The sequence below is a fragment of the Mustela nigripes genome, chromosome 16 (assembly GCF_022355385.1).
Source record: "Mustela nigripes isolate SB6536 chromosome 16, MUSNIG.SB6536, whole genome shotgun sequence".
Taxonomy (NCBI): domain Eukaryota; kingdom Metazoa; phylum Chordata; class Mammalia; order Carnivora; family Mustelidae; genus Mustela; species Mustela nigripes.
This window is the reverse complement of record NC_081572.1, coordinates 11800259-11823906: the sequence shown is the minus strand read 5'-3', so window position 1 is coordinate 11823906 and position 23648 is coordinate 11800259. Positions and strand designations below refer to the sequence as shown.

The 23648-nt window shown below is 56.7% G+C and overlaps 2 protein-coding genes and 1 long non-coding RNA gene across 4 annotated transcripts in view; 2 read left to right on the top strand and 1 right to left on the bottom strand.

The window, feature by feature from the left end:
* Window positions 1-10988, top strand: part of CEP112 (centrosomal protein 112) — a 461470-nt gene extending 450482 nt beyond the window's left edge. The window contains exon 28 of the transcript XR_009400487.1: window positions 10925-10988. The gene's annotated coding sequence lies outside the window, so the exon portion shown is untranslated. The remainder of the gene's footprint in view (window positions 1-10924) is intronic.
* Window positions 469-3598, bottom strand: LOC132004529 (uncharacterized). The gene is made up of 3 exons (XR_009400534.1): window positions 3515-3598; window positions 1468-1584; window positions 469-745 (listed from the first exon to the last, which is right to left on the bottom strand). It is a non-coding gene; the product is annotated as an uncharacterized LOC132004529 (long non-coding RNA).
* Window positions 10989-11029: 41 nt separating the features above from the next.
* Window positions 11030-23648, top strand: part of AXIN2 (axin 2) — a 28399-nt gene continuing 15780 nt past the window's right edge. For both annotated transcript variants that reach the window (XM_059380613.1, XM_059380612.1), the window contains exons 1-2: window positions 11030-11850; window positions 19767-19907. In XM_059380613.1, the coding sequence (XP_059236596.1) occupies window positions 11036-11850; window positions 19767-19907 (956 nt within the window). In that variant the 5' untranslated portion in view covers window positions 11030-11035. The remainder of the gene's footprint in view (window positions 11851-19766; window positions 19908-23648) is intronic.

Here is a 23648-nt window from a genome sequence, read left to right as displayed (position 1 = left end):
ACCTTGAGAAAAAAATTTAATTCTGCAAAAAAGAAATAGTTCACGGAGAGCGGAAACGGTGTGTTCGACTAAACCACGGTCTTCTCATCGTGGCCTCTGTTGGTCGCACCATGCCCCAGTCTTCCATGTCTGGAGAGCTGGGTTAGCTCATGGCGTATTTTTTCCACTTAATTTTTTCCCTAACATCCCCGAAGTGTTGGGGTGATGTGTCGAAATTATCAAGACAGATTTTGTAGCGTCGCTAACTGCTGTATCTTTTCTCCACACTCCAAAAGTATTATTGGGGAATATTTATTAACGGGACAGGAGTAACAGAAGGAGACGCTCAATCCACACATCCTAAATTTGGTGATACTCATATTTTTGCTAAGGAAGTCATTAAGTACTGCATCCTGTGCAGCCAATGGTCACATGGTCACATCAACAATACAAAAACAAAAAAAGACTTCCCCAGAGTCGTCCTGGGGAACAAGAGTCCAGATGGGGGAGTGGGAGTGGGAACAGTTCCCATTCAGGAATTCTCTCCCCCAAATCCAAATTCAGTGATAGGAATTCAGAAGATTGTTTTACAAATATCATTAAAGGGGGCACCTGGGTGGCTCAGTCGTGAAGCGTCTGCCTTCAGCTCAGGTCCTGGTCCTGGGGTCCTGGGATGGAGGCCCACATCGGGCTCCCTGCTCCACAGGAAGCCTGCTTCTCTCCCTCTCCCGCTCCTCCTGCTTGTGTTCCCTCTCTCGCGGTGCCTCTGTCAAATAAAGAAATAAAATCTTTAAAAATATATATCATTCAAAGAATGAGTCCCAGCCCCTCCTACTTCTGGCTCCCATCTGAATCCCAAAGAGCCCCTCATTAGCAACTCTTTGTGCAGGTTCCCTATCACTCCAAGTGGAAGGTTGGCTTCCCTCTTCTAAATCTGAAGCAATAAATAATATTCATAATTACCCTCTAGACGGATAAGTCCAGTCTCTCCATTTCCGCGGGGGGCAGGGGGGACCCCAATAACTTGGGCAAAGGTGGCAGCAGGGTAGATGTTGTTTTTAAGTGTGATCAAATGTCCCTAGCCTGGAACTCCGGAAAATCTCAAAACGATTTCGGTTTTGCGTTTCATAACCTATTTGGAGAAATCTGATATGTTTTTACAGAAACATCCAGTAACCTTGGAAGAACCTCAGACGTGTTATAATGATTGCAGGCTTACTCTTGTCACCATTCCCCCCTCAATGCGCTGTTGTGTCTAAGTGTGGAAAAGGCTCCTGGAACCTGGATGGACTGACACTTGGTCCCCAGCATGAGCCCTGTTAGCTGACAGAGCACACTTCTCAGGGACCTGCTGGTTTGGCCTCGCCCTTTTGGAAAGGAAGCCTCTTAATCCGTGGGTCCAGAATCTGGGCGTGGCTTAGCCGGCCTCAGGCTCCACGTGGTCCACGACCGGACAGGGGGGTTAAGGAAGGTTAATGCTGGGCCTACCCGAGCCTGAAGGCTTGGCTGGGTAGGACTCAACTTCCAAGATCACCCACTGGGTTGGTGGCAGGCCTTCTCCCTTGCCACAGGGGCCTCTCCCCTCCAGAAGGTTGCCTCACCATCCTAAAAAAGCACCAAAGAGAGAAGTCACAATCTTTTTATAATCCAATTTCAGAAGGAACATCCCGCCCTGTCTGCTGTATTCTGTTGGTCGGAGGCAAGTCAGCTAGCCTCAGCACGCTCAAAGGGAGAGAAGGACATGGGGCAGAGTGCCCGGACACGGGGCGTATTGAGGTCTGCTTGGAGGATGCCAACCATGATTCCCCATGACACAGCAGCTAAAGGCTTCACTCTGCCATGAGGATGTCAGGACCCAGCCCCGGGACCCGGGCCAGCCTCCGTGCCAGTGGGCCTGTGTCCATGTTATATCCGTTGTGCCACGTTTCATGTATCACCCACGTCCACAACGGGGTTCAACCGTGGACCGGGCTAAGGGAGGCAAAAATTGTCAAAAACATGGCACCTTCTTCGGAGCCCATGGCTGAGCAGGTAGGACAGGTATTTTGCTAGAGGTGAGCCCCAGGTGCCACAGAACCACAAAGAAGAGTGTCCCCCACTTCGGGGGCGATAAGGCAGGGGAGGAATGAAGAAGCCGAAGAGGGTGGCCTGCTGGCCAAGGGCATCTCAAGCACAAAGGCACAGAGCAGTAGAAGACAGGAACCATCATGAGGGACCGCCCTCGGCAGGGGCCTGGGAAGCCAGCAGGAGGCAGAGCTGGAGACGGGGCAGGACCAGCCGCCTTGGGCATTGGGCACCGTTCAATGGGCTTTGGGCCTTGTCTTGGAGGATATATGTGGCCAAGAAAGGATTGGATGCCAGGGATGATACAGTCAGTTCTGGAGTACAGAATGGTCTCTATGGTGGCAACATGTCCGGGGCCCCAGAGGCAGGGGGCTCTACTGCAGGCCGGGAGAACAGAATGTTCTGCTGTTCCTAGCAAGAGATGAGAAGAGCCCGAGCCCTGGTCGGTGGTTGTGGATATGGGGAGAAGGTGGTGACTGTAGGAAATTTTTAGGAGACGGAGTCAACAGAGCTGGATGACCGAGTGGGGACAGATGAGGGAGTCGAGCCATCTAGAAATGGTCCAGGTTTCTAACTGAGGCCGTGGGGTGATGTGATGTCACTGCCTACCAGGAGGACAGCTGGTTTCAACAGGGACAAAGTAGGTTTTCTTTCAAGGTGAGGTGGGGGCAGGAGGCATGCGGAGCAGCAGGAGGTGGAGATGCTCCTGGTAAGGAAAGTCCTGTCAGATAAGGGGGAGCTCAAATTGCAGGGAGCGGAAGGAGCAAGGCCGCAGCCACGTGAAGCCAGAGCCGGAGCAAATCATCCCACGAAGTTACCCATTAGGACGGATTTCACCTGCCTGGAAAGGCTCTATGAAGGGGGCAAGACTATCGGGGGTTGAGGAGACAATGGGAGGAGAGGAAGTGTAGACATCAAGTGTAGACTCTTCTCCAAAGACATTTGCCAACACATTATCTGAGCGCTCCGAAGCCCGCGGAAGCCAGCGGAGTGGGCGCCGCTTACGTAATAAAGCAGCACGTTGGGCCGCCTGGGTGGCTCAGTCAGTTAAGCATCGGCCTTCCGCTGGAGTCATGATCTGGGTTCCCGGGATCGAGTCCCGCCTCGGGCTCCCTGCTTGACTGGGAGTCTGCTTCTCCCTCTGTCCCTCCCCCTGCAAACTTTTGCACAAGCTCGAGCGCTCTCTCTCTCTGACAAAAAAATAAAATCTTAAAAAAAAAAAAAAAATTAAGTATCCCGTGGAGGACTTGACAGAGAGGCGTTTCTTGCACCGGAAGGCAATACCTAGAGCCTCTCCTGGTGTTCTGGAGCAGCCCCGACTCTGCCTAGCCTCCAGGCCACCCCTCATCCCAGGGGTAACCCCCCCCCCCCCCGCAGACCAGAGAGCACTCAATCAGCTTTTGGGGATGCTCAGAGCAAATGAAGAAACTAACGTGAAAGAGTAAAGGAACCCATTCCAAGCTTGGCAAACCTTCACTTTCCAGAAGCTGTGTCTGAGGAGCGGGAGGAAACCTCGGGAGCAGAAACCGAAGTCTGCGGAGAGAGCTTGGCAACGCAGACCTATTTACCAGCAAGGTTTCACGGGGAGCCACTGCGCATGCTCCTCCAGCGCCTCCTCCCCTCCCCTTCTCCCCTCTTCTCCCCCAAATAGCCTCTCCCGTGGGCCCGTCTGCTTGACACCCTGGAGAAGAAAATGTCAAACCTCGGAACCTCTTTCTGGGTTTGTTTGGGTATTGGTGGTCTCTCCTGGTTAGGAGCTCAGGCCAACTCTTAAGAAGCCAGACTCTGAGATGATGGATGGCAGGGTGCCAAAGGCCCGGCCGTTTGTAGCTCCATTTATAATAAATAGGAAAAGCACTTGAAAGGAAATCAGATTAGGAAGTTTTACACTATTAGCTCTGTTTTAAATTTAACATTTAAATGACGTGTTATCGTTCATTTTATTAACAAATAGTAGTTTCCCCAACACTTCTCTCTGGATAGGATTTCTGAGAGAAACCTCCCCATCTCTCCCGTGGCTTCAAAATTTCCACCTTGAAGTCCCAGTCCCTGCTCTGCTAGGGGAGAGCAAGGGGGGGGGGGGCTCTGGGGGGAAGTGGAGTCCGCCCTTTCCTCTTCCTATGTCCTCTCTGTGAAAGTCAGTCCTCCCTCAGGTGAACCCACCCCACTGAGATGCCCATGGAAACACCTGCCACCCATCCCAGACTTGATGGATATAGCCTAGGGTCAGCATGATCCCTAAGCAGGCGCAGAAGGAAATGTGTTTCAGTGGAATTTCAGGCTGAAGCCCTGGGGTGATTCTTTTAGGAAGACAGCCCTGATCCTGTGATCCTGTTTATTCGTTCCGCAGTGGAAATCAGGGGCTTGAGAAGCTCAGGCCCCCCTCTTAGCCAGCTCTATCCTGGGTCTCCTCACCGGGAGGACGGAAAGAAGGTGGATCGGGAGTCAGAACCTTCCATAGGTTTCAGCCCAGCTCCAGCACGCCGCGTGGAGTGATCTTGGGAAACAAACAACTCTTCACCTCCCGCTGGCTTAATCCTAAAAGGCGGGTTGGATCAGATAACACTTTAAAGAGTCCCCTGGCTGGAAAATTCGGCTGTTTCATTTTGGGTACAGGAGAGGACTGTTTTTGAGAGAGGGCAGAAAAGCACAGCCCCTTTTCCCCTCCTTGCCGGGAAGGTGGCAGGGCTGGCTCCCCTCTGTGGGACCTCCCTGGCAGCCTCCAGGTCCCCTGCTCCCAGGAGTGGGCCCCCCAACTGGAGGGCATCTTTGCTTTGGGGGCGCTGTGTTTCTTCCCAGAATGGAAAACAGACTATTGCAGGAACAGTTTGGAGGGCCTCCTGTATCTCAAGCATCTTGCCGGACACTTATTTGCCTGATTGCTTATCCTCACAACAGGCTTCTGAGGGCTGTTTCCTCTACTCTGCAGGTGAACACATGAGACCTGCCGTCTTAGGAAAGGTTACCTGTGTCCTTCTCCGCCTCCCTCCTCAAACAAAGGTACATTGTCTAAGGTGGCACTTTTCCAAAGAAACAAAAGACAAAGTCACTGAATCTTAGAAAACTATGTCCTGGGTCTGAGCTCTCTGAATTCACAGCTTGTATGACTTCCACACCAGAGGGATTTGGGGGGCGGGGGAAGCAGGGGGCTGACCAAAGTTTGGAGATTTGGCCAGATGCTTCCCAGTCCTCGTTTTCTGGGATTCTAGGATTTCAATCTGATACGTAATTCCAGAAAGGACTTACTTTCTCTGCTTTATTAAACTTGTCTGCACTTAGGCAAAGTAGGCTGTTTATCCTCTATAGGGTTTTGCTTTAAAGGAGGTGGGAGAGTGAGCATGTGCAGAAATACATCACCTTGCTTTCCAGTTTCCAGGCAACTGTGCAGGATTACAACAAGTCACATGATAGCACTGCTGCCAGGGAGAAGGGGAAAAATGGAAAACTGTGCTATCTTGAGAAAGGGGCTGGGTATAAGCAAAGGGCTTTGGATTCTCTTCCAGAAATATTATCAACAAGTAGTCAAAGACCCGGAGCCTTGAGAGGGCTCCCGGCTTCTCCACACTTGGCTCAGCCTCCTGCTGGATGGGAAATGTGCCACCGGATCTGAAATCAAGGGGGAAGGGGAAAGGGCAGGGGTGAGATGGAGGGGGAGCCGTTGGGTCAAGGTGACCAAGCACCTGTTCTGGAAATCAGTCTCTTAGAGGGGTCATTAATGAGAAGATGCGAACCAAACCGGGCCTTGTGTCTGCGTCTCCATGTCCCTTCCCTCCTTCCCGCTGCTGCAGCCCTGTGATAATGAGGGAGCAGGAGGGTCTTTGGTTCAAGCCAAGCCTGTGATGATTAGGGCTGGCTGGGGGGGGGGGGGTGGCATTGAAGGGTCCGTGGGGACAGCTGGGAGGGAAGGAAAACCACCCATGAAGACCAAGTTTCCACTTCCTTTTTTAAAGCCTCCTCTTTCTGATCATTGTTTATTTGATTTTGGATGTTTTGATTTTTCTATTTCCCCTCCCCCACATTGTGTGTGTGTGTGTGTGTGTGTGTGTGTACACACACACAGACATGGACGCTGCTGCTGTTTATATCGTAGACACTTCTGTGGCAATCTATTCCTCCTCAGTATACACTTCTGTTCCTGTAATAACACCCTCTGTGGCCTTTAAAGGTGGGGGGAGAGTGAGCATGTGCAGAAATACATCACAGGGACAGCTTGGCTCCTGGCTCTCGAGGGGTCGGTCGCAGAAGGGGGTGGGTGTGTCCTTGGCCATGGGTCCCACATACCAGCATTCCGGAAGGCCAGGCTCTTAGATGGAGCCGACCTGAAGTGGACTGGCTTCCAGTTTCCTCACACCCAGCAGTTGTCCCAAGGCAAAGATGAGTCACCCTGCCACACTCTCCCACCGGCCCTCCCAATTTGCCCCGAGGTGGCCATATTTCATAGCCTGGACTGTGGGCTTGCAGCCAGCCTGGCTGCCTGGGGAGGTGAGCCCAGAGGGGCAGAACGTGGACACAGACAGGCAGGTATTGGGAAGTGAGATGCCACCCACCTCGCCACTCAGGAGCTCCAAAGTCTGAGCTGGAAGGTACTCACTCCCCTTGACCCAGCCCCATAGACAAGGGGAGTTGGAGCACAGTCCCTGCTGCCTGCCCTTTTCCAGCAGATCGTGGGTGTTGCATGAGCTTTCTCTTTTCGTATGGAATCCTAAATAGACGCATCTCTTGCGTGTTTCCAAGTTCTGAAGGCGTCATGACAGGTTAGGGGCACCTCTGCATTGGAAAGCTTTTCATCCATTAAGTTCAACAAGCAAGTAAAAAAAGAAAAAGTGAGTAGAGCCAGACACCCCAAGCCTCACTCATCACCTTCAGTGCTGAGTTCCCCTTTTCTTTTATGGAAACGATCTGATTGACACCTTTACGTTTCTCAGGAAGAGGAAAATTTAATAGCTTATCATATGAGGGATCAACCCTATACATAGCCAGAGATAGTCCAGGTCTGTGGCATATTTTCTTGTTACCTTATGTGAGAAGAGAAGGTTGTGCCTCATAAACATTACTGGCGGCCTGTGGGGAGGTGACATTCAAAGGAGACAGTGGGTGAAGAGTTTTCAATCCATTAAAACTGCAGATCAAGGAGAAAAAAGACATTCCGTGTCTGTTTAATATGGAACATATGGGAGGCTGGGCGATGCCTGCCATAGCGTGTTGGGAATGCAGTTGTTACGGAAAGATGTTCTGTATGTGCACAAAAAGGGTTCTGGAGGCCAGGTTGGGAATTTGTAGTTAAATCTTCAGGGAACGGAGGCATGCTTCTTAACGAGGCGTCAGAGCCCATCCGCAGCCCTCAGGCCTGTCCTGGCAGATTCACACCCCCCAACTTCACACATCCACAAAAGTGCGCGGTGGTTCTAACCCACACTTAGATACACGCGCACAGGGGCACACGCGAGCCTTCTGCGTGCAGGCCCGCGTTGGCCCTCTGACACTTGGCCAGTGAATCCCAGGGCTGGAACTCCCTTCGCAAGATCCTCTCAGCCCAAATTCCCAGGGAAACTTGAATAGAGGTGGAAGAGTGTTTGATGATAGAAAAAAAAAAAAAAAAAAATCTGCTTGCTTGCAGTTCTCGCCGTGGCCAGAATGCTACAATAAACTGTTGCTTTCCAGCGCCAGGGAGGGCGAGGGCAGGCCGGGGGAGGAAGCCGGAGCAAAGAGGCCGCAGAACTTGAAAGACGGAGTAGGAACTCCGGCCGCGAGCGCGAGCGCCCCCCGGGGCGGCGGGGGCCGGGCAGGGGCGGAGGAGCACCCGGCAAGGGTTAACGCGGGAGGGGAGCGTGCGGCGGAGGCGGGCCGGGCCGGGTCGGGCCGGGCCGGGCGGGCGCGGGACGCTGTCCCTTTAAGGCGGGCGGCGCGGGCCGGCCGAGCGCGGCTGTGATTGGCGCGGCGGGATCACTGGCTCCCCGAGCCCGGCCCGGGGGAGTCGGCTGGAGCCGGCTGCGCTTTGATAAGGTCCTGGCAACTCAGTAACAACCCGAGAGCAGGGAAATAAAAATAACCCCGCGCTGCAATGGACTTCGGGGCCGCCCGGCGTCCGAGGCGCCCGTCTCCCCCGCCGAAAGCCTTGCTGTAAAAGGTGGGGGTGGAGGCGCGGCCCCAGCCGAGCCGCTTCAAAGAAAGCCCCCCTCGGACAGGGGGCGAGGTCGCGTCGAGCCGCGTCGCGGGCGCCAGGGGCAGGAGGGGGTCCGGCCGGGCCGAGCCCGGGCCCGGAGGGGCGGTGTGAGCCGGCCGGCCCGGGGGGGGGGCGGCGGGGGCACGGGGGGGGGGGGGGGCGGCCCGGGGCGCGGCCGGCGCGTACCTCCCTTTCAGGACCGTGCGCTCGGCTCGCGCCTTTGAAGTGCACAGTTAAATCCACAGCGCAGTTTTTGTTGGAAGCGCCCGGAGGACATTTGGTGCGCGGAGTGACTGCTGGAAACAGGACCTGTGTTGAAAGCCGGGCCGGGCGGGGGCCGGAGGGGCCGGGGGCGGCCGCGGCGGGGGCGGAGGCCCACTCGGGTCTTTTGCATAAAAGGGGCGGCGGAGCGCGCCGCTTCACCCTCCCTCCCGGTGGAGCTTGCTCTAATCCCGGGATTGTTGTTTCCTCGCACCCCCTCCCCTGCCGCGCGACTCCCGATGTTCCCCGACGCCGGGACCGGCCCGGGGGGGCCCGGGGCTGCCGCCGCGAGCCGATCCGGGGGCCGGGGCCGGGGCCCTGCCCGGGGCGCCTGCGAGGTCTCGCCGCGGAGAGCGCCCGCGGATCAATGGTGAGTGCCGAGGCCGCGGCGGCCGGGCGGCCCGCGCGCTTTGATGTGCCGGCGGCCCTTTGAAGTTGGCAGGCCGGCTATTTCGGGGCGCTCTCCGGGCTGGCGCGGAGGGGAGCGGCGGGCCCGGCGCCCGGCGCTCCGGGGGGCTTGGCCGGGCCGCCCCGCGCGCCTTGCGCCCGGGGCCCCCTCCCCAGCGGGGTGGCGGGGGCCCCCGGCGGAGAGACTTCTGCAAGTGGCGGCTGCGGCGGGGGCGGGGAGGGGGCAGATTCCCCCTCCTCCCCACGCCCGGGGGTCGCGTCGCAGTCGTTGTTATGGATGTGAGTCGGGGTGTGAGTGTGCGCGGGAGTGCCTTTGGAAGGTGGGATGAAAGGGTGGCGGCGCCCCCCGCTTGCCCTCCCCCCGCCCCCTCCCCCCCCCCCCCCCGCCCCCCCCTCCGCCCCCTCCTCGCCTCCCGCCTCTCTGCCCCCCTCCCCTCCTCCCCTCCCGGCCGCTGGTCCGCGCTTAGGGGCCCCGAGCACTGGCCCAGGCTCAGTCTGCGCGCAGGAGCGGCCCGAGCCCGGGGCGCCCGCGTCCCCCGCGTCCCTCGCGTCCCTCCTCCCAGCCCGGGCCCCGCGCCCCCGGCCACCCCGGCCCCTTGTGCGGAGAGGCAGAGACTCCGCGCGTCGCCATTTCTGGACTAGGCTGCTGCTTTCCGTGCCTCTTCGCGAGCGGCGGCGCCGGGGACCGACCCGCGCCCGGGCTCCGGGTGCCGCGAGCGCCTCCCGGGGCTCCGGCCCCGCGCTCGGCGGCCCGCTCGCCGGGGCTCTGGACGCGTTCGGTTGGATTTGGGCCGGGGGGGCGGGCCGGTGGGGCTCGGCGGAGATGAGAGCCCGACCTTGGGCCGCCTTCGTCTTCCAGGTAACGGGGCCGCCCCACCTTCCCTCTGCCGGGGCAGCGCGGCACTCCCGGCGGCCCCGCCACTCCGCCGGCCGAGCTGCCCAGCCCGGCCCCCCGCGAGGCCTCTGGTTCGGGGTCGCGCCCCATCCCCCCCGGCCCGCCCCTACCCTCCTTAGTTTGATCCTTCCCGTGCTGGGGAAAGCGGCGTGTTTATTGGTTAGATAAGACTTTTTTCTTTCGGAAAAAAGACAGGATTGAGGTCAGTAGAGTTTGGGATTCTTGTCACAGGCAGTGGTAGCGACAGACGGTTTCTGATCCGGTTTTGTAGGGTTTGTGGCTCGGGGAGGTGAGCTGGGGGCGGGAGTGGGGGCGAAGGGGGGCGGCGGGTCCTGAGGCTTCTCTGCCTCTCACGCAAAGTTTGAAGATCAAAGTCTTGTCTGAGTGAGTTGATTTCTGGTTTGGGGGAACGGGGAACCCAGAGGTGTAGACTGAGCCGGATTCTTGGCGGGAGGCGGGGGCGCCGCGCACATTTACATCTGGGTGGAGGGGGGCGTTTTCCAGCTGGGAGCCCATTCCGCCCCTCGCTGGGCGGGCTTCTTTCTCGGTCGCGGATCTTCTGAATTTTTAAGGAGTGGGAAGGGGGGAGCGCCGAGGGAAGGGGTGGGTGGGGGGAATGGGAACCAGATGCCGGGGAAGGGCACGTTTGGAGCTCGAGTTATCTGTGCCGAGAGCGGAGTGGGGAAATTTACCGAAATTGGTTTCACCTGCACACAGCCCGGCGGCTCCGTGTGCGCGTCTTTGGAGTTGATGCTATCGGGGGAGGGGGGACGGGGGAGCAGAGGGGAGGGGAAGAAAGCGCAGCGGAGCCGGTGCGGAGCTGAGGCTGCCCTGCGTGCATCCCGGCCCAGGGGCTTTTTGGAAGATTCAGTCTTACACCTTCCAGGCCCCTCCGCCCCCACCTCCCACCCTCGGCGCTCCCAGCGCACCTTCCCCGCCCCTCCCCCCCAATTGTGCAGGGAGCTCAGATTTCGCCTTTGAAAAAGCGTCTGATACTTTAGATGAGCACCTCGCAGATAGCTGGGTTGCTTGATTTGAATTTGAGGAGTTGAAAAGCCTGTTTACTTTCTTTCTTTGATGTTGGGTAGATCTGGTTTTGATTAGATCAATACCCCTTTCTCTCTCCCTACCTCCCCCCTTCCTTTTCTTTCCAGAAAGGAGGCTCAGATGAGCCCCTGCTGACTTGAGAGAGAAAGAGAGACCACGCTGATTGCTGAGAAGAGCTGGGGGAAGAGGACAAACTCGGGAGGAAGTACTCCCTCACCATGAGCAGTGCTGTGCTGGTGACTCGCCTCCCAGACCCCAGCAGCAGCTTCCACGAGGATGCCCCCCGGCCCCCGGTCCCCGGGGAAGAAGGGGAGACCCCGCCGTGCCAGCCCGGGGTAGGAAAGGGCCAGGTCACCAAACCCATGCCTGTCTCCTCCAACGCCAGGCGGAACGAGGATGGGTTGGGGGAGCCCGAGGGACGGGCATCCCCAGATTCCCCTCTGACCAGGTGGACCAAGTCCTTGCACTCCTTGCTGGGCGATCAAGATGGTGCTTATCTCTTCCGCACTTTCCTGGAGAGGGACAAATGCGTGGATACCTTAGACTTCTGGTTTGCCTGCAACGGCTTCAGGCAGATGAACCTGAAGGATACCAAAACTTTACGAGTAGCCAAAGCGATCTACAAGAGGTACATTGAGAACAACAGCATCGTCTCCAAGCAGCTGAAACCGGCCACCAAAACCTACATAAGAGATGGCATCAAGAAACAACAGATTGATTCCATCATGTTTGACCAGGCGCAGACCGAGATCCAGTCGGTGATGGAGGAAAATGCCTACCAGATGTTTTTGACTTCTGATATATACCTCGAATATGTGAGGAGTGGGGGAGAAAACACGGCTTACATGAGTAACGGGGGACTGGGGAGCCTCAAGGTCGTGTGTGGCTATCTCCCCACCTTGAACGAGGAAGAGGAGTGGGCCTGTGCTGACTTCAAGTGCAAACTGTCACCCACTGTGGTTGGCTTGTCCAGCAAAACCCTGAGGGCCACAGCGAACGTGAGGTCCGCCGAGGTTGTTGAGAATGGATACAGGTAGGACTTTGTCCGGGGAGTGGGGAGGGGTGTCTCTCCAGGGAGGGGGCCGTGGGGGGCTGGCGGCAGGGGGGGGGGTGGCAGGGGCTGGTGTGGGCTTTGCAGATGTTTTGAGTTACGTGGGATGGATAGGCCGCTGAGGCTGAAGAAGGTCTGTTGAGAGCTAGAACCGCTGGCCACGAACCCTTTGATCTTGGCTTGTCGTTGTTAAAAGTGGGGAGAAGTACCGCACACAGTTGAATCTCAGCCTGCAGTCTTCCAGGACCGACTTCAAACAGTGGCAAGCAGTATTCATTAATGCGGGTTACTTATTATCCTGGACCATTCTTAGAAGGCTGAGAGAGAGAGATGGGGGGAGAGAGAGAGCGAGAGCGAGAGAGAGAGAGAGAGAGAGAGAGAAAGAAGCAGCTTTTGATGCCTCTGAGTCACTGAGTACACTAAGCGCCGGTTTTGGAAGGGGTCACTCACCACTCATCAGTAGTGAGAGGAATGGATGTGGCCAGGGAGGCAGCTGGGTTGTGGAGGCCCAGGGAGCAGCTTGCGCACCCACTGGACGTGGGGGTAAGTGGGGTCTTTCGAACTCTCTGTGCAGACGATAGTCAGCAGTTGGCTTCACAACTGAGGCTGTGGTTCTCTTTGTACATTGGATATCCACCTGGCAAGAAACCCTCCTAACTAGGGAAGGTCCAATGACTTTCCCGAATAAAGGACTCTTGGCTTTAGAGCGCGCTGGTAGGTGAATCTAGATTTTAAATGCTGGCGGCCTGAGGCTCAGACCTCCGTGGACAGTTGTGTTGCTTAGTGCTGGCGGACAAGAGTCCTGGATGGAGAGGACAGGGCCCTGGGGTACTACTCTCCCTTTTTGAGGCTTCAAAGATCAGCAGGCCTTTACAGAATGGCCAAGTCTTAAGATTCTTGACCTTTGACAGCAAGTTCAGACCTCCTGTTAGAAAGGAGTTTTTCCGTGTCTCTCCCTCCCTCCCCCTCCAGATACCCCAAATGAGCCTCTCGCTTCTAGATCCGCTGCTTGAGGCATGGCAGCAGAGGGGGGTGGTGAGCATTTGATCCCTCTCTGCCTCGGGTATTCCTCATGTGTTTGGGACCGGGGATGCAGTCTGGTGGCTGCCTCTGTGGAGACTGCCCTCTTCCTGGCGGGTCCCGCCTCCGGGGTCCCACAGGAGCACCAGGGGCAGGGGAGCTGAGTCTGAGCCTAGAAGCAGTGATTTAGGGGTGGCCCAGAGAGCTCCCCCCGCCCAATGGGGAGTGAAGAGCTCGTTCTCCAGCCACCAGAGGGCGCTCCTACAGCCTCTCGCTGGGGTTCACCCACATTCAGACATCTGGTCTACACCCAGGTGGAACTCTATTGGCTTTTGAAAGGAAGTGGAAGATCACGTGGAAAGGAGTTGTTTCAGCATCTTTAAGCTTCTGGTGTCAGGTGGTTTTGCGGAAGATCCTGGGTCCGGCCTCTGGCCAGGCAGTCACCAGGCACCTGCAGCTACGGCCATTAGGGGAACGTTCTGGTAAATGGGTGCTGGTCTCACTGCTGCTGTAGGGGCTTTCCAACAGTGGAGCGTCTGTGTCTCCCAGTGTCAGGACCCCGAGTGGCCCGTTTGGGAACAGTGGCCCCTTTGTCAGCAGCACCCTGCATGGTTTGCGTGTGGTTTGGGATGTCACCGAAGAGAAAGTGCTCCCAGGCAGGACCCTGCTGCGACCCCTCCCCTTTGTGGGTGGGCAGTAGAGAGCCAGCCGGGGTGGGCCCCTCCCCCTTCCAGAGGTCTCCCCTCGGATCAGACCAGGATTAAACTTTCCCCGAGATGACTGGTTAACTTTTTGAGATTCTGGGGGCAGGCGTCGGAGATCCTTGGTGGTTCCAAGGTGTGGACTGTGGGCCTTGTTGATCCGTAGATGACACCTTCTCACCCACCCCTGCGGTCATCACACTCTTATTTGTGGGTGCCTTTGCGCCCTCTTGGATTAAAATGCAGTTTTTTTCTGTACCGCACGGAGCCCGCCACGTCTTGACTGGGCATCCTCACAGACAACCTAGGACCTGTCCGGTTTCACTGGAACGTTCAGGAGCTTCAGGCGGACACAGGGTATATTGGGAGGTGTCCTACATTTTTCCAGGGCCTGGCTTCCAGCCCTGTCCCCTCATCACTCCGTGGTTGAAGGCTTCCCAGCCCCACACCTCCTTCTCTGTGATGACGGGGCCCCCTCCCTCCTGCTTCCGTCAGGCTCGCTCTTAGGATCCAAACACGGGTCGAGACAGCCCTGGTTATGGAGGGAAGCGTTCTGAACTCTCGCAAAGCTGTAGAATTCGTATCATTTAACTGTGATAAGGAGTGGGTCCGGGGAAAGGGGTGGCCCGGTTCGGATGCCTCTTGGCTTCCCGCCAGCGCTCCCTGGAAGCCCACCTTCCCGGGCCTCCGCTTCTCTGCGAGCTGAACTTCAGCCTGGGTCTCCTCAGCCAGCTCCCGGGATGTGGGGCTCCCAGCCAGCCGACCCTTTCAGCTCCGAACGAGGCCGCCCCCCCCCCCCCCGAGTCCCGCCAAGGGGTCTGCTGTCTGCAGCCGCGGAGGAGCCCCCTTGGCCGCTGGGGGCCGGGAGCGCCAGCCCAGTTTCCAGGCCCGGTGTGTACCTTGGGCGCTCAGGGGAGGCCGCCTTTTTAATGATTTGTTTGTGTCCTCCCTGATTTGGTGTCAGGTTGGATAGAAATAGTTGGAACCGAAGAGCGAGCATTCTCCTCGGAGGGGAGGACTCTGGTTTGGGAGCGCTGGAGTGGGCTGCCTGGGCTTCTGACCGGCTCCGCAAATAACTCGGAGCCGGAGGGACCCGGCGGTAGGAGCACGTGCCAGAGCCCGGCACGCAGACGCCGGGTGTCGCGGGGTGTGTGTGGAGGGGCGGTGGGATGAGGAGCTCGGCCTGGCGTGTATTTTGGGAAGGAGACCATGCTGGGCTCCCAGAGTGCTCCCTTGTGTCCTCCCCTGTCTGCTCCGGGCCCTGGTGCCGTCCTGTGCCAGGCGGGTCTCCTGAGCCTGTCGTCGGGCCTCGCCTCTGGCCTCCCTTCCGATGAGATGGCCCTCTGCTGGCTCCAAGTGCTTCCTGTTCTCTGAAAGAGCTCACTCAGGAGGTGGGTTTTTGTGCGAAGCCACTGGAATCAAGCTGGGCCCCTGTTATCAAAGAAGATGATGCCACAGGAAAGATAGGCCGGCAGCAGTGGCCCCCAGTGAGAGGCTGGGCTCTCTGAGGGAGGCAGTTTGCCAAAACCCACTTGGGAGAGCTGGCCTGTTTCTAGTGGCTCAGCCGCCCAAGGCCAACTGAGTGTCAGGCCCCTTACTGAATGCGCCCCCGCCCCTGCCGCCATCTTGCCTTAGAAGATGCTTCTTGAAGAGGTGGTTGCCTTTGGGGCAGTGACTTAGGAGTACATTGTCAGAGGGCTTTTGGCAAGCCCGAAACGTGGAAATACTTGTTAAGTTGTACTGTTTTGAGAGAGGAGGCCCCAAACGTCAGGTCTCTGGTGCTCTCTGGGTGGCTTGGCCCTGGCGTGTGGGGGAGGGGCCGGGCCACAGCCCAGGCATCAAGATAAGAGATAAGAACTAGCTGGGGAAGAAAAAAAAGGAAGAGCCAGGAAACAATTTCCCTTCCCTGAAGGTCCCGGGAGCCCCTGCTGCCTGACAGCCCAAAGCCCTTTGCCCATGGGCGTTGCAAACCAACAGGTCCGCCCCCTGCGGAATCGGTACTGTAAGCCTCTGCTCTTTGTAGGAATTTAAAATCCTTGCAGCAGGGACGCCTGGGTGGCTCAGAGGGTTAAGCCTCTGCCTTCAGCTCGGGTCCTGGTCTCAGCGTCCTGGGATCGAGCCCCACATCGGGCTCTCTGCTCAACAGGGAGCCTGTTTCCTCCTCTCTCTCTCTGTCTGCCTCTCGGCCTACTTGTGATTTCTCTGTGTCAAATAAATAAATAAAATATTAAAAAACAAAATCCTTGCAGCAACCATGGGAGCATAACAGTCCTGAAGAAATAAAGCATCTGGGTACAATTACTGTGGCATGGTCAAGTTTCTTTCCCGTTTCTTTTCTCTCTCTCTCTCTCTCTCTCTCTCTTTTTTTTTTTAAAGATACATGAAAAGGGGCTCTAATCCATTTTCTCAAAACCGTGTGGCGATTCTGACAATGTTCTGGGTTCTTAAAAATTGAGTTTCTATCTCCACGACCCTGCCTCCTTCCTCTGCTCTGCCCGCCCTCCTCTGTAACAATTGTAGGAAAACCCAAATACTTTCTTGCAGTCAAGCGAGCTAATAAGGGCAATATATTCCGTTTTTAAGGATGGTCACGAAGGCAGCCCTCTATTCGGGAAGCGGAGGAGCACGAGTTTATTTTGGGACCCATGTGTTTTGTGATCCACTCCAAGGAGTGCAAAGCTGTGAACACACGGATTGGAGTTCTGTGTCTTTCTGGCTGGGGAGGGAGAAGGGATTTGTTCGGAGTTTTTGCTTCCCAAAGAGGTTGACTTCAGGACGTTGTCTGAGGGAATGCCACCGAGACAGCAGCCAGTGTCTGAAGGCTCTTCAAGGCCCCCTGGGCTCTTTTGATCTCGTACTAATGCCTCTTAAACCAATACACTTTACAGCCACCCATCAGATGGCCCCATGTCTGTTAAGGAACTTGAGCAAAGCCTAGAGCTCCTGCCTCGCCCCACCAGCAGAGGGAGCCGCTGGCACCGGGGACCGACCTGAGCCTTGCCCTCATGGAGCTTCCGGTCTGGCTTCCGGCCTGTCAGGCATCTGAGGCCTAGACACCAGCGCCGTGTGACCATACGTCCTGATAAGTACTGTAGAGGAAGGAGGAGCCAAACCCCCGACAGCTCTGTTTTCTTCAGCATTTGGTTTTTTGGAGGATTACCAACATCTCCCCAAATTACAGTGCCCTCGCGTCTCGAGATTGTAGGAATTTCCTGCCGACGGGCATGTTGGAGGCAGGTGTTTTTTAGGTGGAGAGCCCATGTCCATGGAGCTGGTGACTTGACCGTGGCCACCTGCTGGCCCAGAGCTAAGCCAGCACCAGCGCTCGGCCTCCCCCTACGCCTGGTCCCTGTCAGGAAGGGCTTCGAGCACTTTCCTACCCCTGGGCTTCTGAAAGCTAGGAGGGGACCCAGGAGAACTTTCCTCATCAGAGCACCCCAGAGAGCAGGGAGCTTTGGGCTTTTTTAAAAGACTTGGGTGACTCCATAATCCTGTTCCCTCCATGGTCCGCTCGGACTGGTAGGAAGTGCTTTCTTCTTTCTGACTTAAAAGCCCATTTCCTCTCTCCTCTTGACCTGCCTTTATTTTGTTTGTTTATTTATTTATTTTTTTAATAAATTTTTTTTAAAGATTTTATTTATTTATTTGACAGACAGAGATCACAACTAGGCAGAGAGGCAGGCAGGGGGCGGGGGGAGCAGTCTCCCCGCTGAGCAGAGAGCCCGATGCGGGACTTGATCCCAGGACCCTGGGATCACGACCTGAGCCAAAGGCAGAGGCTTTCACCCACTGAACCACCCAGGCGCCCCTCTTATCCTGCCTTTAGAGGCAGCTCCAGACACGGCCGTCCTCTCCTTCCTTCTGACTTCCTTTATAGGAGACCTTTCTACTCCGTCATCTCTCCTCCTGTCTCCTCTCAAAAAAAGTTCACTGCCCTTCCTCTGCTCCGACCACTCCTCTCTCTCCTGCCTTGCTGTCTGGAAATCCCATATCGAGGGCATGGGACCAGGGCCAAGGCATGGATGGGCCTTCCTGTCCTTGTGTAATCATCACAACATATTCTGGGAAGTGGGGAGACTTCTTGCTCTCTACACTGAGGATGGGGCCAGTGTCTCAAGGGCACTTTAAGGTCACTTGGTCCAAGGTATTCAACGGGTTCAAGTGGGACCTTCCTCATTTGCACTTGCTGGTCGATCTGTACCAGCATCTGGCTGTATGTTCCAGTCTGGCTCAGGAGAACGGAATCATGGTCCCTGCTGACGTTGAGCTCATAGTGGAGCCTAGATCTGGGCTCCCTGTGGCCACGTCTCCAGCCAGGTGGCCTCTGGCAAGGCCTCTGGCCTCCACCTGGGGCTCTGCGCCTCCTGCCACGGTTGTGAGGCTGCAGGTGACTGTGGAGTAGAGCACCTGCTGTGTGTGGGGGTGCACCCGCGCCCAGAACGGAGATCCTGCCTCTCCCGAGTGCCCTGTCTATGGCGACGCTTGACTGTTACTCACTGCTCTCTAGCGAGGAGATTGGCTTCATTCTGGCTCTAAATGTTCCTGCCCTGGATGTAACATTTCTCTTTTGAGTGCTCACTCTGGCCGGAGTGCAAGCTTTCCTGTCCCAGCTGTCCCCACGGAGGCCCTCACCCCACACTGTGGCTGCGACCCCTGCCCACAGCCGACCCTCCTTGGGTCCGGTCTGCTGGCACGGCCCGGGTCCCATGTGCTGCTGGAACTTCTTGGACCCCTGAGGCTGGTCTCTATCAGGAGGCAGAAGGAGTTTGGGTGAGGGCCAAAGAAATCCGCGTCTTGCCAGCGACTCCTGGCTCTGCCCTGGGTGGCTGCTGTCCTTGCGGGGCCAGCACAGGGGGCTGTGATGTGTGTGAACGTGTGCCACTCTCCATGACCCGCACCTCCCCAAGGGTGCCCCTCTGTTACGGAGGCCAGCCCACTGGTACCTAGAGACCAGAGACCCAGACTGGCTCAGGCCAGACCTGACCGTGCTGCACACGGAGGAGATGAGAGGAGCTGGACGATGGCATGTCGAGGCTGCTTTGACCTTTCGTGAGTCCCTTTCATCTGCCACCCCCACGGCCATCTTTAGAAACCTGTGCAGTGGTCTGAGGGAGTGGGTTCTTTCTTCTGGACCTTCCCCTTCTCCCCGAGTTGATTTCTTTGCTGTTGGCTTAGACTTGGTGGGCCCAGTGGAGTATGCCAGGGTCTTTGTCAAGGGGGCCATTTGTGACTTCGGGCTCGACAGGCCCCTTGCTGGAGCCTGTGACAACAGTGGCCCTAACTCCTCCTCCCTCCTCCCGCCCACTTAATGTCCTTCTCGCGTGACACAGGACGATTGCACCCTAGCAGGGGACAGGCACACTGGTGGTCCTGGGAGGCAGTCAGGAGGGCAGAATAGACAGGCAGAGAGGCCACTGAAACAAAGGGCAAGAGACCCCAGAGGAGGGGCCCGGACCTTCCTCTGAAACAGCTGTGCTGCGCGTTCAAATCCTGCCTGTCTTGATCGTAGCCCAGTTGCCTGGGAAAGGCAGGCCTGGTGGGGGGAGTGGGGCAGGGCCCAGCGGAGGCCCAGCTCCAGGTGGGGTGCAAGTTCTGAACCTTGTCTGGAGCTTTTCTGTCCCATCTGTCCAGTGTCCCAGACCCAGGGTGGAAGTGAGAAGGTAATGCCAGGCCTTGGGTTGCGTGAATCTTGGAACTATGCTAACAGACCCCGGATGGGGAGTTTGGGTGCCTAAGACCCCTGAGGGCCCTAAAACCTTGTTCTAGGGCAGGCTTGGTCGTGGTGGTGGGGAGAAGACCCTTCACCTCTACGCACTTGCTCTCCTCTGTGGTTTGACAGCCTCCCCTCCTAGAGATGGGTGCTGTGCCTTCCTCTGTCTGAGTGTGCGCTTAGCCCTTTGTAGAATCCCCTGGGCTACTTATGGCTTCCTCTGTCCCCTGGCAGCCCTGCCCTTGGCAGCAGGGGAACCCAGCCTGCTTTCTTCCCGGGGTGAACCGGTGGCTCAGCTGCCCTCCCTTAAGTCTCCCCAGCGGTCTGCCCAGGTGAGCGGCTGGGCCTGGGCCGCAGGTTGGCCCTGGCACGTGGCGGGATCGTGCCCTCGCTTGTCCCCGAGTTGCCTGGTCGCCTGGGTGTCTGGTACGAAGCCGTGATGTGCCACTCTTGTGTTTCTCCCCCAGGTCCTTCAAGAGGAGCGATCCCGTTAATCCGTACCATGTAGGCTCTGGCTATGTCTTTGCACCGGCTACCAGCGCCAACGATAGTGAGATATCGAGCGACGCACTGACGGATGACTCCATGTCCATGACGGACAGCAGCGTGTAAGTATCCCGGTAGCCCTGTCGTGTCCACGGCGGGCAGGGTGACCTGCCAGGCCAGCTGGCTGCAGTCTCCAGCCCCTCGAGGCTGGCCTTGCAAAGGCCATCTGGGCGCGTGCGGACATTTGCTTGGTGGTGGGGGTGGGGGTGGGGGAGTGTGCTGGGGCTGTGGCGCACGGGTGGGGTGTGGGGGGCGATGAGGTCATCCAGGCAGTGGCGAGCTTAGGGCCTTAGAAGGAAAGTTGGCCGGTGGAAACCTAAAGTAAGGTAGAAGGTTGAGATGACCATCCGTGGAGTTATGAGTTCAGAAAGCCGTCTTCTGGTTGTCCGTTGCCTTTTGGTGGACGTGCACAGCTGGTCTTGAAGCCCAAGGTGTCCAGTCTGCAGAACCAGGAGGTGGGGGACGGGGTGACGTAGGGACGATTCGTGTGTACGTGTGTTGGTTGTTTCCGAAGGACAAGGCGTTGATGGTGAGGGTGAGAAAGCCAGAGCTCTCTGAAGGCCCCCGGTGCGTGAGGTTCCCTCGTGGACGTGTTCTGGTGGACATCAGCTCACTACGTGCTGGCGGAGGGCCTGCTCTGTGTCCGCTTCCTCCGCCGAGTAGGGCTTCTCTCCAGAGTTGTCTGACCTGGGATCTCTGGAAGTCGAACGCAACTGGCATACTAAGGGTTTGCTCCTTTCTTTAAAAAAAAAAAAAAAAAAAATTTATTGTTGAAGTATGGTTGACACCACGTTGTAGTAGTTCCAGGTACACAACATCGTGATCCCGTCATTCTGTTCATGGCTCAGTGTTCACCACAAATGTAGTGTCCACCTGCCACCAGCCCGCGTTGCTCCAGCGCTGTCGACGGAAGTCCCCATGCCGTACTCCTCTCCGTGACTGACTTACCATGTAACTGGGGGTCTGTACCTCTTGGCGCTCTTTGCCTATTTCGCCCATCCCCCCACACCCCTAGAGTTTGTTCCTTTGCTTTCCAAAAACAATCCAAGTCATCAGCCTGCAAGGTCTGAGGAGGTCAGCAGGTGGGGTCTTGTCAGGTGGGGTCACGGTTTGCATTGAAAGTCATCGGAAGTCATGCAGCGGTGTTCGCTGTGTGGAGAACAGCCATTCTTTCTGTCTCATCACGGTGTGTGTGTGTGTGTGTGTGTGTGTGTGTGTGGAGTGGGGTACCCCATCTCTTGTCATCCTTTGGAATTCTGATTCAGGAGAGCCAAGGGAAGTGAAGCCTGGGGTTGGGCAAAAGTCCCCCCAAGAGCCCACCCAGCGTCCAGTTGAGAACCGCCATTCCAGAAAGGGTCTTTGAAGACGTTCCACAGGTGTGTCTGCAGTGGGCATCTCCTTTGCCAAGGGGACAGTTTGGAAAGGCAAACCCACTGAGCCATGTATCATGGCATATGTAGAATTTGTTCCTTTTAGCAGCCTCACTGGACCATCTCTTATTCTAGTTTGTTGGAAATGATCTGGTTTCCGTTGGCCAGGGTCCTGTGTTTCGGCCTGTGGCATGGGGCCGCTTGGAAGGGAAGTCGATATGGTTGGTTTGGGATTCCACGGTTGGTCTTCCCAGTGGCTTTCCTTGTGTTATCTCCGATCCCCTGTCAGTCAAGGGAGGGAGAGCCACAAGGTGACAGGTTCCATTTTACTCCAAGAAGAGCATTTTGGCGTTAAAGCGAACAGAATAAGGGTACACCTCTTTCATCCAACGTGGAGAAATGAAGGGTTCTGTGGAAGTTAGTTTCCTGTCCAAACTTGAGAAAAGTTACCCTTTGATGGTCATAGTCCTTAAAACAATACCTTCTTTCCTATGTTAATTGAAAAGGATGAGGCATAATTTATTGTTTGATTTCAATCATTAATAACTGATCTGTTTTCATGCTATATTGTAGTGTTCCCTCCCAGAGCACAAGGCCACGGAAGGCTGTCTGCCCCTGCACAGTCATACGGGCAGCACCCCCACTTTTGGAAAAATGGTTTTCCGTTTTTCTCTCGGTCATTCTGCCTACCGCCATATTTTGCCATATTCTGTCTGTGTGCTTGCTTCTAGAAACACTACTCCCTTAGCTTTCATTTGTGGATTCTTGGGGCGGGGGCGGTCTTAGCGTCTTGAGTGAAAGAGTTAGTTGGGTTGGAATGAGGGTGCTAAGACTATAAGGCTTCTGTTTGGTTTTCTTAGAAGCTGTTCTTGGCTGGCTTTCTGGCCCTTGTCTGTCTGTCAGCCCCCACCGTGGAGGCACTGTTCTGGGTTCATGATGCGCTAACTTGGGTGTAGTCCCCATGCCTGTCTGAGGCCCACAAGAGGTCAGGAGGCAGGTGGTCACTTGTGACTCTCACAGCTGGGACAGTCGGGCCTTTTGCTAGTGCAGCAGGGCCCATGCCTTTTGCCTGTCACTTCCCTCGCCGCAAACACGACCATTTCCAACACAGGGTGTTGGGAGGACCCATTGGGAATGAGACCTTTAAGCCACTTTGAGTTCCTTTTATCTGTTAGGGATCCACACTGCTTTCTTTTTTGAATGGTTACGGGGAGGGATAGGAGGGAACGAGTTCTAACTTCTCCCTGGCACTGGCCCCACCCCTCCCCCACCCCCCTTCATCAGCCCCTTCCCGGAAGAACTTTCTCAGTTTGTCATTTTAGAGAGGACTTGAAAGTTCTCGCCCTTTACATGTCAGCGGAGACACCTGTGGACATGAAGCCCCGGCTAGCCCCTAACCGGGATCTGGGAGGGAACCTTGGCTGGTCGGCTGTTCTAGGTCACTGGGCTAGGGCGTGGGCTAGGGCCCGGAAAGGGCAAGCCCCTCGAAGCATCACTTTCTCTTTGGGGCATGCTAGGTACCCCTGGGTCCCGGGTGGTAGGACATCAGGGCCAAAGGCAAGTGCCTGGAAGGCTTGGGGCCCCAGGACCTCAGTATTGGGTCTGACCTTCTTGACATCAGTGTTACGCACCTCGAGGCCTTCTCCCAGCCAGATGGGCAGGTCATCCCTGAGCCACCAGTGCAGCTCTACCCGTTGGGCAGGGTCATGCCAACTTGGGGCAAATACCTCATCAGTGTGGGGTCCTCCTCTCTCTCTGGAGCTGTTTGGCCAGGGCCACTTCTCTCATGCAGACCACAGTGGTGGCAAAGAGTTCTCTGGAATAAGAACCCGTCCTCTGGAGGGTGGGTGGGGGTGGGGTTCCTCTGGGTCTCGGGCTGCCAGGCGCTGGGCGTCCCTGGGCCGTCCTGCTCCTGAAGGCTTGGCGCGCACGGAGAGCGCGGGCTCTGCGAGCCACTTTCTGGCCGGCTGGCCCAGGGTGGGTGTGATCTGCCCGGTGGCGGGCGGGTCACCCGGGATTCCCAGGGCTGGGATTAGACCCCTCTTCAGAGCGCTGCCAATTGTGGGCCTCGCACAGATGAGAGCAGGGAGCAGGCGAGAAATAAAGTGTGTGGGGGATGAAAAGCTGCACTGAACCGCTTTCAGCCCATTGTTCTTCTGGGGAGGCTTAGCGGGGATAAGAGGGTAGCGGGCCCCTTTGAAATTTCCTTGAACAAGTGAATAGGAACGCCCCATAAAGCATGAAGAGAGCCCTGGCTGTTTCTCCCTGTCACAATGGGCGGCTCGGGCTGCCAGGGGCTGGGGAGTGGGGCTGGCCGCCCTGCTGGGGGGTGGGGAGGGGACCCGGCCGGGGAGGGGGAGAGGGGGTCACAGGGGGCCTTCAATAGACTCCAGAAGGTTGGAGTTCATTAGACACAAGCCCGGGAAGCAATTG